At 40.1% G+C, this 13,440-nt stretch overlaps 1 protein-coding gene across 10 annotated transcripts in view; it reads right to left on the reverse strand.

Moving 5' to 3' along the window:
• The window catches only part of MYO5A (myosin VA), a 101,336-nt gene that overhangs the window by 50,249 nt on the left and 37,647 nt on the right, over positions 1–13,440 (reverse strand). For 8 of the 10 annotated variants that reach the window (XM_074836915.1, XM_074836913.1, XM_074836910.1 and 5 more), the window contains exons 5-9: positions 9,237–9,393; positions 5,528–5,671; positions 4,221–4,302; positions 2,617–2,724; positions 2,072–2,178 (exon numbers count right to left, since the gene is read on the reverse strand). In XM_074836915.1, the coding sequence (XP_074693016.1) occupies positions 2,072–2,178; positions 2,617–2,724; positions 4,221–4,302; positions 5,528–5,671; positions 9,237–9,393 (598 nt within the window). Of the gene's footprint in view, positions 1–2,071; positions 2,179–2,616; positions 2,725–4,220; positions 4,303–5,527; positions 5,672–8,025; positions 8,107–9,236; positions 9,394–10,223; positions 10,279–13,440 lie in introns of those variants that run through there. The other 2 variants (XM_074836916.1, XM_074836917.1) reach the window with 2 other exon arrangements.

Raw genomic sequence — 13,440 nt, forward strand, 5'->3', positions numbered from 1 at the left:
GCGTCCACGGCAGGGAGTGATGGGCAATGGGGCACTGCAGTCCAAGCCAAGAACAAACAGGAAGAAGTGTGGAAGGGCCTTAGTGTTCTGGTCTCAGGATTTTCTCGGTCAATTCTGGAAACATTAAGAGATTGGAGCACACAAATGACGTTCTCTAACTCTCAAACTGGACCGTGAAAGTGAAAAAACTGACCTTTGTTTAACCAGGTAAAATCAACTAGCAAGGCTCGCACACTGAGATGGGTGTGTAAGAATTCTGCACAAAAATCCGTGCAGTGCTTTTACCACTCAATGAGTTAAGTTACTACACCTTGTGACTAACAAGCAAACCGATAGCTGGAATCAAGGAGGATAGACAGGTCTTTCCTCCTAAGGAACTCCCGGAACACTACTTCCTCATCACATTCACTTTGCACCCGGTGGCTCAACAGCATGCTGACAAGCAGCGTCTTGACAGGGACAGATTACAGGGGACTGCTACTACATGCCCAGTAGCTTCAGGGTGCCTCAGCTTTATCTTTCTGTTTCCACATCCTTCTGACTTCTCTGGGGCTTCTTCCAGTCCTTATAGCATACAGGCTCCGTGGCAATGCTGTTACACCTCCAAAATTCAGTTAACTGAGCATGTCTTCTTTCAGTTTAGCCATACCACTTTGGCTCAGAAGACAATAATAAAGTAATAATTATAATGAACACTGCACAAGAGTGTCACATTAGGGTTACTCAAGCTGACATCAAACAAACCGATTCATTCACACAGCACCATGCAGAGCCCTTCACTGAGCTCCCTGAAGCACCACCATTGCATCACCATGCCAGCGCTTCCCAGGCAGACCAGTCTGCATGGTGACAGAGCTCTATAATAACATTGCTGTTGTCAGAGAACAGCACAGCTCAGGTAGCAGATGCCACTGAGCAGACATTCACCCCCACCTGCTAGATGTTTACCATGTCGGGATAGGATTGCACAGGAACTTGCAGCTTTGTACGAGCTCATTCAGTGGGATTCCTCATTGGGGATACCCATTACAACACAGGCTAGCTCATCATGTCCTGGGGCTCATCAGCTTTCTACATGTGATCATTAAATGACACTTTCTTTGTAGTGAAAACCTTTTTAAGACACACCAAGAAGCCAGACTATTGCTGTGGTTTCACAGCAGCTATCCATTAGATCCCACAGACACATGGTGCAGAGGCACACTCATCATCTGTGGCCTGATGAGGATCTGTTGTCTCAGCTCCAGAAACTGTGACTGCAGATCCTTGAGAAAGCAACTGACAGTAAAATGAGAAAAAAAAAAACCTGCAACTGTTGCTACTATTTGAAGAGAGAGAAAGATGAAGGCTGTGTAGTCCAGCAGTAGACATTCAAGGAAAGGCAAAAGGAGAAACTGGTCACTTGTGCATCCAAGGAAGAGAAGAGTGACAAACCAGATCTTTTTTATTTCTCATCTCCAGAATATGGACTTCACTAAGAAGTCCTGGTCCTCACTGAATGAGGAAATTTTTTTCAAATCAGACTATGCAGTCCTCATTGCTGACCTCCACAAAGGTAAAAAGGACTGATAAAACCACAACACTTAGATGAGTCACATGAATCACATCTGTATATCCTATGCTCAGGTCTAGACATCCCAGAGGATTCTGCAAAGCATTTGCTTTGCAATTATTTAGGCCATTTTGGCATTTATCATTAAAAAAACCCATCCTGCCAAGCATTTACTGTGGGCAGGGAATGTATTAATGTAGGAATATAAAGATCTAGACACCTGCCCGGGACTTCAAAGCTAGCCTGTGTGGTAGACTTTTCTAGGACAGATCAGTTACAGTTTTGAAACGAAATTAAGGCAGCCACTGTTATAATACAGAGAGTACTGTCTAAAGCCTCTAAACTGAGAAGAGTTGAATCCATCTGCAAAAAGAACTGTGAAAATGTTAACAAATTAGAAATAAACACGCTGCTTGTGTTTTTATATTGTTACTCTTTTTCAGAAGAGGTCCCTGCAAACAAGCAGAAGGCAGAACTGTCAGAGTAGAAACCATACCCTTCAGCTCATCTTCTACTCACAGGAATAGTGCAGCTGTCAGAATCCCGAGATGCAAACTCCACGTTGCCCAGGTGAAGGATACCAGCAAGGATTCGAAAAATTCCCATCTGGTAGGAATCACTAATCCCTGAAATATTATGAATAAAACGCTTTTAATGGAGAGAGAAATAAAGAACCACAAGCTGCAGCTGATGAAAAATTGTATTAAGAAGAGAAAAACGGTGGCCGCTGTGTGTTTTTTTCAGAGACCTGGGCATTTGACAGTACTGCTTGGCCACACTTCTATGAAAAATATTCTACAACCACATGCAAAAAAAAATAATCCATTCAAACAAACTATTTAATTTGTTGTTTCAAAGTGCTTTGTCAGTGACCTTCAACGCTGTATATGCTACACACTGCAATTTAAGTACCTTCTTAATGCAGTAAAAGCATCTCAGTCCCAAAGTTTATCAAACTCTCCTGTTTTTAAACACAGCAGCGTATGAAGAAAATACACACAAACAATGTAGAAAACACTTGCTAGTAGACCAGATTTGGGATATGACTATGCTTTACAAATTACCTAGCAAAGTGCAGGCCTGCCTGGTGTTTACCATTTCCTTAGCATCATCAACACCATCAATCACAGGGCTTCCACCTTGCTTTGTATAGTGAAAGTAATTTGCATTCCCTGCAAGAGAAAAAACAAATCTTTTACACACACCGATGCAGAAATTCAGAGCACACCTGTAAAGCCATGTAATGATTAAGTTGCTCTTGGCAGAACCCATGATTTGAAACATGTCAGTGTATTTTTGCCTTCTGGTTCATGGAACCCACTTATTCTGGAGAAGAATTTTTTCAAGATTTAACAGTACAAGTAAGTACTCTTGCGCTACCTGTTGTATTGCTACAACAGGTCCTCAAGCCTATTCTCTACCTAACCCTGGTTCAGACTTCCACACCTGTAGAATAATCACTTTGGAAGCAATTATTCTCCAAGTCTGAGCCAGACACCCAAGTGGTAGGTGTAGAGTTGACAGCAGCACTTTGAAATTATGGGGCAGATATTATTATGCTATTATTGCATCAGGATATTTTAAAAAAAATAATCTATGTTGCCCATTTTCATGTTTCTGATTTATGGTCTGGTTCAGTCTTATGAGTATCTGTGATCCATTCTGGAGAAGTCATGGTTGGAGAACTGATAGCTTCATACTACTCTGCAGGCAGCACTGGGCTTCACTGGGAGAGCAATAGCTCTCCTGGGTACTGTGTAAATTCCTACAGTTTCAGTGGCTGTGCTTCCAGCTGCAGTTACAGACTCCTCTTCTGATCTGCTAAAGTTTCAAGAATGCTGAAAGAGAAGTCTGCAAAATGGCTTTTTTAGTCATAATTACATCAGTTCCTTTCTTTCCTGTGTCAGCAGATGTGAATCCTAAATGTGCCAGGATAGGGCAGAAGAGCAGAGAAACGCTTTAAAACCAGAACAGTATTTCAGAAATCATCGCTGACAGGCTGTGCAGTTTTCCCACTATGAAGCTAACTTTTTATAACCTGAAAGAAGCACTGAAATTTATACTGAATTTTAAAAATGAGGAGGTGATTGCCTGTCCCAAGGTCATCATCATGCCTTTCTTTTACAAAGTACCAGTTCCTGTTAAACAAGAAACCTTTCCTTTACCACCATTTTAATTTGAAAAATAAAAAATTTCACTTATCAGTTTTGTGATCACCAGGTTATCAGCGATGGTAAAGTAATTGCTGGTAACAGTCCAAGTGAAGGTATGCAGATGCAAAATAAGCTTTTCAGGTGCTTATACCAAAAATGTAAAATTCTCTAGTAGCTGGAGCCATGAAAAAAAGGTTTTAAAGGACCAAAAGAAGAGAATTTCACCCTTCTCACTGGAAAGATACTCTGTAATCCAGGACATAGTAAGTCCTAGTGATTACAACTGCAGTGTATTAGAGTACGCTGAATAAACAAATCTGTTACTTTAATTTTATCTAAAAAACACAAAGTCTGAGACCCGCCATTTCAGTTATTTTCAATATATTTTAGTATTTGAAGGTTTAAAAGCTTAGAATTTAAAAGGCAGCAATTCTTCTTTCGGTTCTAGCTCAAAAAGCTCAGAAGAGCTGCTTTGTACCTGCAATTGCACAACACAATGAATGTGAATTTCATACCTAATCGTAGAGTTTTAAACTCAGGTAATGCTGCAGAGGCACAAAGTTGGTAAAAGATGTGATAATTTCTCTCCTCTTCTGCCTTTAAAAAGAAAGGAATTGATTATTTTTCACAACTTAACAAGTGCCAGAAACATCCATAAGTAGAGAAGAATTACTACGTTTAATGCTTTCTTTAGCATTACATTAAGAGCATAGAAGCTGCGTGGAAAAAGGAAAGACAAATCAGCATCTATCATTTCCTTCTTAATTAATTCAATCCATTTTCAACAGCAAGAAGCATGCAGACATTTTCACTTCAAAAAAATGTATGATTTTACTTTTCAGAACTGTGGATTACTATTAAATATAGATCAGGATTCTATGGGTGGGTGAAATGATCACACTTAAAAGCTTTTCGTTTTCCAAAAATAACTAATACCATTCGCCTCAGCATTTATAATAAGCTGGTGAAGGGAGTATCTTTCTTCCCAGGGCAAAGCTGGAATTTTAAAATGAAGGACAAACACAGCTCAAAAGGTTATGACTCATGACCAACACCATAATTCTGAACTTAAGCGCTCTAAATTTAATAACTTCAAAACAAACGAAAAAAGAAAAATACTCTCTTCCAGCTAAACCATTTGTAAAAAGTCTCTCATTTTTAAAATAGACAACAGTACTTCACCTAACACCCCTACATAATGCTAACTGTAATTATTTATTTTATATCTTTAGGCAGCCAGTCAAGGATAATTCATTTTCACTGAGCTCTAGACTCTAAGGTAGGCAAAGATGGAGAAGTAGTGTGGGAGACAAAAAGGTTGTGGATTGGTTCAAATATGAAATACTAAAATTAAGAGATTTCAAGACAGATGAAATTACATACTCTCATTTGCCATTAAGACTCATCCGTAATTATTGTGATAGCAGTGCGTTTTAACAAGAGACTGAAAGCGAGCTAAGATGGCATCTTTACAAACCACAACAGAGCTCTTCTTGAGCATGAGTGCTTTCTGCTAGGTTTTGAAGCCCTGTTCTATAATACTATGGTAAGCACAAACTCATATTTAGTAGTGCACTAAAAGTATTTGATGTTCAAATACACAGTCTTTTTAATCCACATTTTACAACTACGAATAAGTCATATAATGAAGGGCTCACCTGGGTTTTCCTCTTCTCCCCCCTCCCCACAGAGGCTATATTACAAATACACTATTACAGCCATCTCCGAGGAGAGGTAACTAATATCAGCAAACAATGGCTTGGTTTTTTTTTTTTTAGCATAGTCACATAAATATACAGTAAGAAGACTGCATCAGTATTACCTGAAACACCACTCTTGATTTTTCCAAGAGGTAAGTTCTCATGTTAGCACCAATGATTCGATATCTCTTATCAAAACCAATTTCTATGTATTTCCCAAAGCGACTGCTGTTGTCATTCCTTGTAGTTTTGGCATTTCCAATAGACTGAAAAAAGGGAATATTGTAAAGGTTAAACAGCTTTCAGAAATTATCAGAAGAAGGTGTTTTAAGATGTGGTTTTATTTCTCACTATCCTACTCTGATTTGATTGGTAATAAATTAAATTAATTTCCCCAAACCGAGTCTGTTTTGCCCATGATGGTAACTGGTGAGTGATCTCTCTCTGTCCTTATCTCCACCCTCTAAGCCTTTTATATTTCCTCTCCCCTCTCCAGCTGAGGAGGGGAGTGATAGAGTGGCTTTGGTGGGCACCTGGAATCCAGCGAGGGTCAACCCATCACACTGAACTTCAAAGAAAAGCATTTTCTCTTCTCAATTAGATCATGTTTTAGACATCACATAGTAATTCACCTTCCAAAAAAATCCTGAAGATATCTGTGTATCAAAAGGAATGGCATTTGCAGTAATTCAGATACAGCACACTGCCTCCTATCACATGCCACTGTGTATGTTATCAAGAACCTAACTCTGAAGTGCACCATAACTAAAAAACACAGAGTTGTATCTATGCCCTGGTTTCCTAGTTCACACAGCCATCCATAGGAACTCTGTACTGAAATAAAACTTGGGAAAAACAAATGAGAGCAAGTAGCAATGCTGAGTACTGGTATTCCAAATCGGTAAACAAAAAGCCAGTGAATCGGTGAGGGCTAGCTGGGTACAGCATGGGCAGCAGGGATTAGACTTTCAGAAAGCCCATTACAGCAGCAGCAGCAGCGCACACGCACGCCTGACCAAGCAGATGTCCAAGTGGGTATCAGATGAACAGCTGCTGTAAAGGATGTAAGAACAAACTGCATCTCTGCAGTTCTAAGAAATACTGAATTCATCCAAACTGAACATACTCAAACTGCATTTCTTGCATTTTAAAATTTTAAATTGCTGGTGTTGGTAGCAATATAATATTACAATATTTTCAGAAACCAGTTATTACTTTGTATATTATTATAAAAACAGTCAAGAAAGTCTTTGGTATTATAAGATCGCTTACCAGAGTACACACTAAGCTGTACAATTCACATAGCTATACAGGGTAACAAAGAATGAGAGGCAGGAAGTGACATATAAAAATGTGCTTTAAGACTTGACAATTTCTACATTTGCAATAGGAAAACTGTATATAGTTATTGACCACAAAACTAATTATTCGAATAGTTGCTAGAAATGTATAATGGTCACTTGATATCACAGAGTATTTAGTAAGCAAAGATTATGTGAAATTCTGACACTAATGCTGGTAGCTCACAAAATGCTGATGTTTAGGCTGTCCAGATAGAAATTAAAAAATAAAATTACCTTCTGCTCCTACGATTTTTTTTTTTTTCCACAATCAACTTGGCAAATGAGGAGTTTCTTGTTTCTAAACTGAATTACTCATTTTCTTCCTACTCTACATGGGTTAATTTGTGTTTCTGCTGATTTATCAACTGAAGAGTTCCAAAAAATAATTTTGCTATCCTAGAGTCTGTCTCAACGCTCACTCTAAAGCTTATTTAAAAGTTCACAACACTCACTCTAAAAGTTATTTAAAGTTCAAGTGTTTGAAGTTAAAAGGATAACTTTCATCCAATTATAACAATGTTTGAAGTAAATGAAATTTTAGGTATACCCAGGTTCATGAAATAGTTGTTATCCCTAGAAAATAAAAATAAAGCACCACCATTGTTTTTTGGTGGATAAAAGAATGCGTGGATGGAAAGTTCATTTCTAGTCCTCAATTTAAAATTCCTTGCTTTGGAAATTAAATCAGAAAATTAGTAGTGAGCTGATGGCCACTGATGGGGAGGTGGGGTCCAAGGAGTGAGAGAGAAGGATGTTTAGTTTAGGTTTTGAGACCAAACAAAGTGGCACAGGGAATCCTGTTTGTATTTCACCCAGCAAACAAATAGCAAGCTGCAGACCCATCCTGCAGAGTCTCCTACCATAGCTGTCACTTAGCAGATGGGCAGTGAGGATGTAGCCACCTGCCTGGCCCCAGGTACCAGCTCTGTAGGATGCAGGGGAAGGCAGAAGGGGTGTTTGGCACCCCCAGTCCTGTTAGCCATGCACCAATCTCAACACGGCCAAGGATGGTACGACACTGCAAACGCTGGAACAGTGAAAGGAGTACTCTGGGGTTAGCTCACACCTGCAGAACTGCCATTGCTCCTCAGGCCCCAGGCTGCTCCCGCTGGGGTAGGTGCAGCTCAAGGCAAGGCTCAGCTCCCCCGGCTTCCTCCCATCACTGCACATTTGGTTGCCTCAACAGCAGAGCCCACTGCCCATTCACAGCACAGCTTGTTTTATCCCACAAAACAGTTTCAAAACACCACACAGCACCACAAACCAGGCACAATTACCTTGTGACAGAACACACACAACTGTGATGGGGCAGCTATAGTCTGAGTATCATGAACTCATGCCAGGAGGAAAGAAGGAATAAAACATAGTTCATTTTAAAAAATACCTGAGAAAGAAAACAATGGCAGGAATTTGCATTTCGCATTTCACTGTACACAGTCCATTTACTCATGTCTATCCACTAATACTTCAAACTATTGCATAGAGATGCTAAACATCTACCAAGACATCAGTTGTCCTAAGCATTTTCTTAGGTCGTCCATAGTCACGCGCGTGTGCGTGCCTACAGACAGTGCTACTTCTCTCAAGGAGTTCCCCCAAGACTGCTTCTCTATGATGAATCATTTTTTAACGTAGTTCCTTAACTTCAGCTACAACTTGAATCTACACATGTAGGCAAAGACACAAAAAACAATTCAGATGAGCCTAAGAAATGTTTTCTGCTTGGCCATGGCATCAGAATTACAGCATCTCCTGATCTTGCTGGAGAACAGGGATCCTGAAGCAGGAGGGAACTGTACACGTTATCTCACAGTCTGTTGCCAGCACCTATGCTCCCAACCCAGTGGCTTTGGGACTTGACTACAGTTAGTTACACAAATTTCTGAACTGAAACATTACTCTGAGCTAATTATAGCAAAACTACATCTTTTGCTGTGTTTTTCCTCTCCAAAAGAAATTGTGTGCATCTCATGTAACTTTGCTTTCTCAGTCTACCTTCCCTAATCGCATTTCCTAAAACTGAACATTTGCTTTATTCAACAACTCTCTTCACTTTAAAGTGTAATCTACCTGCCCCCACTGTGTGATGTACATGTTCGGTGGGTAAGACCGGAAGTTTTAATCCTCTTTGGAATTTCACAAACAAAACCAGTCTTCTGCGCTTGCATTTGGTCAGCAGTCTGGGAACTACCAGTGTAACAAAGCTGAACAGATTGAAAGCAGCATTCATACAAAATTACTTTGTTATGTGAAATACATTAACAATACCGAAACATTACTGCTCGTCTTCTCTCAGTCTTTCATAAATACTACACAAAAATATGCCTAAAGCACCTCCTGGTAAATGGATTAAGAATAAAAATTTAAAATATATTTATTCTAGGTTCTTTGATCCTTGAAAAAAAGTATGGATTGCTCTCTCTATTGAATGCTTACGTTAGTCCCAGAATAATAACTGCAGCTGGAGGGTGGGGATTAGCTCTCTTACCTCCATGATGGGGTTGGAAGCCAAGACTTTCTCCTCAACATTGGCTTCACTGGCAGATCCACTGACCGTGGCAAAGTACCTCATGGCATACTTAGCAGAGACGGTCTTTCCGGCTCCAGATTCCCCACTGACAATGATTGACTGATTTCGCTCATCTCTGAAACACAAAGATATGTTAATTACCAGCTGTTCTCTCAAGGACTTATTTTCTGTGTCCCCAACTTGGCAACAACCCTTCCAGTATAAATGTTAGCAATACAGCATAATGTAAATGCATGTGGCAGAAACAAGGCTGCTGGTGCCCAAGCTCCTGAATGGCTGATTGCCTGCAACCAGGACACTCAGTCAGGACTGATGCTGCTGCGACAGCCCAGCCAGCCCGCAGAGCTGCTCTAGAGAACCTGGCTACAGTAAAGTACCTGTTACCACTATTCACTATGTGCTTCTGCAGCTACTTCTATCCAGAGTCTGTGGTACAGTGCTCCACTAGATTGGTAAAGATCATTAATGCCATCTTACAGATAATCAACAGCAAGTCAGTAACAGAAACTTTTCATCCTTCTGATCTAATCACCAGCTTTTCCCAGAATTGTTCTGAATATGAAAAATTCTTCTCATTTAAAAAAAATAATCTCTATTTGCTACTAGAACAATTTTCTCTCATCTCAAAGAGGGCTCTATCCATAAACCCCAACTGTATGACTAATAAACACACTATAAAATAACAAGGATAAAAATTAGCATTTATATAACCTGAATCTTTTAAAATAAAGACCATACAGGCTTTATACAGTATTTTATATTTCCAAAGCAAAGAAAGTTAAAATGAATGATATTTCAAAACACTCCTATGAGCTGAGTGAGCTTAACTCTATCTTACAAACTGGGAAGTGGGGAAAGAAGGGATAAAATTTTATCCCAAAGCTTTGCAGACCTGGGGCTGGAACACAGAAAGTATAGCCAAGCCCCAGCCCAGGCTGCACTTACAGCACAGTAACTGTGAATGGAATTTCAGGCATGCACACATTCAGGCAGCACACATCCAGTCTGCGAGGCCTCCAAACGCCTTACTGAAGCCATCGGTAAATGCTATGCAGGGGAAGCAAAGAAATATGCATTTAAAAACTATTTGTGGTTTCTGTAGCCTAAAGGTCCTCCAGAAGATCTAGGGTTCTATTTCTGAGATGGTAAAAAAAAAAGCTGCTGATGAAATTTTGAAGCTAAATTACAGATCACATTGTTACTCTCAAGCTGTTACCTATCTTCAAAAACATCACCAAGCCCTCAGATAAGAGCACAACTCCAGCACCTACTTTCTGCTGCACAAAGACGTAGGCTAAAGGAGCCTCTGGTTATGTTACACATCTCCAGGAGACCCAAGGTGGGATTCATTTAACCAAATGAAGGCATCATCAAGACTCATGAGTCTTGATCATTGAAATGGCTGAGTGATGATTTAAATTTAATAGGAAAGTGTTAAGAAGATCAAAGCAACCTAATTTTATGCTCTCGACTTCCATTTAACACATGTGATAGGTGTGAATGACTACAGCACAGTTCACACATTCACATACACCAAGCTGTCAAGTCTCAATAGGAAAGTTGTGGGAAACCATAACTATTCAGCTTGATACCAGGTTGTGTGTAGTCCAGGTTACAAAGACTGAACTGCCAGAGACACCAGCCTTGGCCACAGGAAAATGAAAACACCTGTCGATGAGACCTCTTATTATAGCAGCCACCAAGCCTGCTGCACATGCTCCTCAGAGAGGTCTGTGGTGCCTGGGATGCCTTACAGTAGCAATTAAGATTTCCAGCCGGGAAGAGAAGAAACGCTCTTGCTTCTTCCCCATTCCCCCTCCCAGAGACCACCAGCAGTAGACAGACATGCACCAGGGACAGCCTGTAGCTCTGCACATCAGGAGGTGGCACAAGTTATATGGACGCTCATGGTCAAAAAGCGCAGCGGAAGGATGTGGGAGAAGTCCAACCAAAAGCATAACGTCTAGGCTTAAATGGGATAACTGATGATAAATAATTTTCCTCTCACACAGACAGTTCCTGCAGTGAGTCAGAGAATAATTTCTTCATAGGACTGGCATTGCTCTCTCTTTTATTCCTCCTGTGCTCTTTCAAATAGAAAAAACAACCCATACCATTCTAAAATATGAAACTTCTGGTCTGATTTCAGGAGCTGCCTAACACAGAAGATGGGCAACAACATAACAAGCTTTTCATTTGTAGGTCACCAGCTCTGTTTCATGTATTAAGTATCATTAAATATATGAAGACTCAGGAAGCTCAAGCCCTATGAAATGTATCCTCTGATGATTAAGCTTATTTTTAGCTTAGTCCCCAAATACAGAAGGCTTTCAGAAAACAAAGTAATGCAGCCTCAGTACAAGACTTCTGACAAAACTGTCAACAAAAAACTAACTCTGTTGCCAAGAGAGGAACCTCGAAATAAAGGTGTCTCATTTTAACTGTCACATCCCTAAAGGACATGTGTGAGAGCATGGAAAGTGCATGCTGGTTTTGCAGTCCCTACTTCCTCCTCGGGACCTCAGGAGTGGTAGCAAACACTAGGCTCTTCAGAGCACTGCAGAGGAGGGAGCTCCATGTTTTCAGAGACAGTAATGAAAAAATGAGGTTGAAGTAATTTCTCCTTAAGAATATTGTTTCTAATTAGCCAAGAGTTTCCTTCCCCCACGTCATAAGATATGAAGACGTACTCTTCTTAGCACTCATTCACATGCTCAGGAATAAGGGATTCATTACTGTACTACTGTATAAGTACACATATACATACGCTCTTCATAAATTCGCCTAGAGAAGACACTGCTGGCTCTGTGCGAGCTGAAAACATTGCTGCAATTTCTTCTGCAATGAGTATTTGTGTTTGCAGCAGCTACAGCAATCGTGAGAAACAAAGGGCTCACTCATTGTCTGCAGGACAGTCCTCTCGCATTGCCCTGCCAGCGCTCCATCCACGCTCAGAGCCACTCTTGTCTTCAAAAGTACATTAGTCCATTGTTTAGCTTTAACACACTGGAGTGACCATCTTCTAGCACATTATTCTTTCTGCTTTTTGGCAGAGAGAAAGGAAAACACAACAAAACGCCCAAGATCACACTCAACATGTGAAGGAGGAGAAAGGACAGCGTAACACAACACCCCAAATACAACAGCGGCAGGGAATGAGCTGTTATTGCCACAACCCCAGGGAAGACTTGGCATATGGATGTCCTACCACAGGCGGAAGATACTTAGTCTTTCAAGGAGGAGGGTGGGGTAGTCCTGACAGGCAGCTGTGTCAGCTCAGCAGAGGGCTCTTTTATGTCATTAAACTTTAAAGACAAAAAATGCCACATTAAAAAGAAAATAACAAGTACAATTGAATCAAAACACCTTGGATATTGCATGAAATGTGGTGAGAATTACTTTTAATGGTTTGGTATAAGCAATGGTCCATCTAAAATATAACCTCTGCTTATGCCAAATGAAATTTTAACCATCAGGCTGCATTAAAACCACAAAATAACAAAAAAACCCCCAAAACAATGGAAAAAATCCCCAGAAAACATAAGTAACAACACCCTGAGTTCTTTCTCAGCTATAAATAACACCTTTGGAGTTATTTTTAGTTAAATCATTAGCCCCCAACCTTTGACCTAACATTCTGAGCACTTAACATGTCACCAGTCAGAAAAAAACTATAATTAAAGCTTTCAGCCAATGAAACAACTAAGTAGGGCAACAGTGTTATGTGTGACACCACTTTGCTGCCTGATGCCACAATCCATTATCTATGCAATACTTCTTCATCTTCTTGGGGCTTTTTCTCTGATAAAGCACATAATTAGATTATTTTAAAATTAAGATTACTATTGAATGGAGGGAACATTTTAATTATGCTTTTACAAAGAGAAATGAGGGAAAGCAAGATGGGAGACGAGAAGGTGGAGGAGTCCTCTTTCACCCAAAGGTGGATAACGATCACATCTTGCATACAGAACAGCATTACAGTGATATGATACTAAGCCAAATTATCTTGAAAAGAGTTGCTTAACCCAAGCAGACTGAAACAGATTGACTGGGAGCAGTTTACCATTCATGGAAACACAAAGTACCATGTTCAGGCATGGGTCAGGATCATATTCAGCTTTTATCATTTCTGAACAGTGCAGAACAATAAAGAAATGAC

Source organism: Strix aluco, chromosome 12 (genome assembly GCF_031877795.1).
Source record: "Strix aluco isolate bStrAlu1 chromosome 12, bStrAlu1.hap1, whole genome shotgun sequence".
Lineage (NCBI taxonomy): Eukaryota > Metazoa > Chordata > Aves > Strigiformes > Strigidae > Strix > Strix aluco.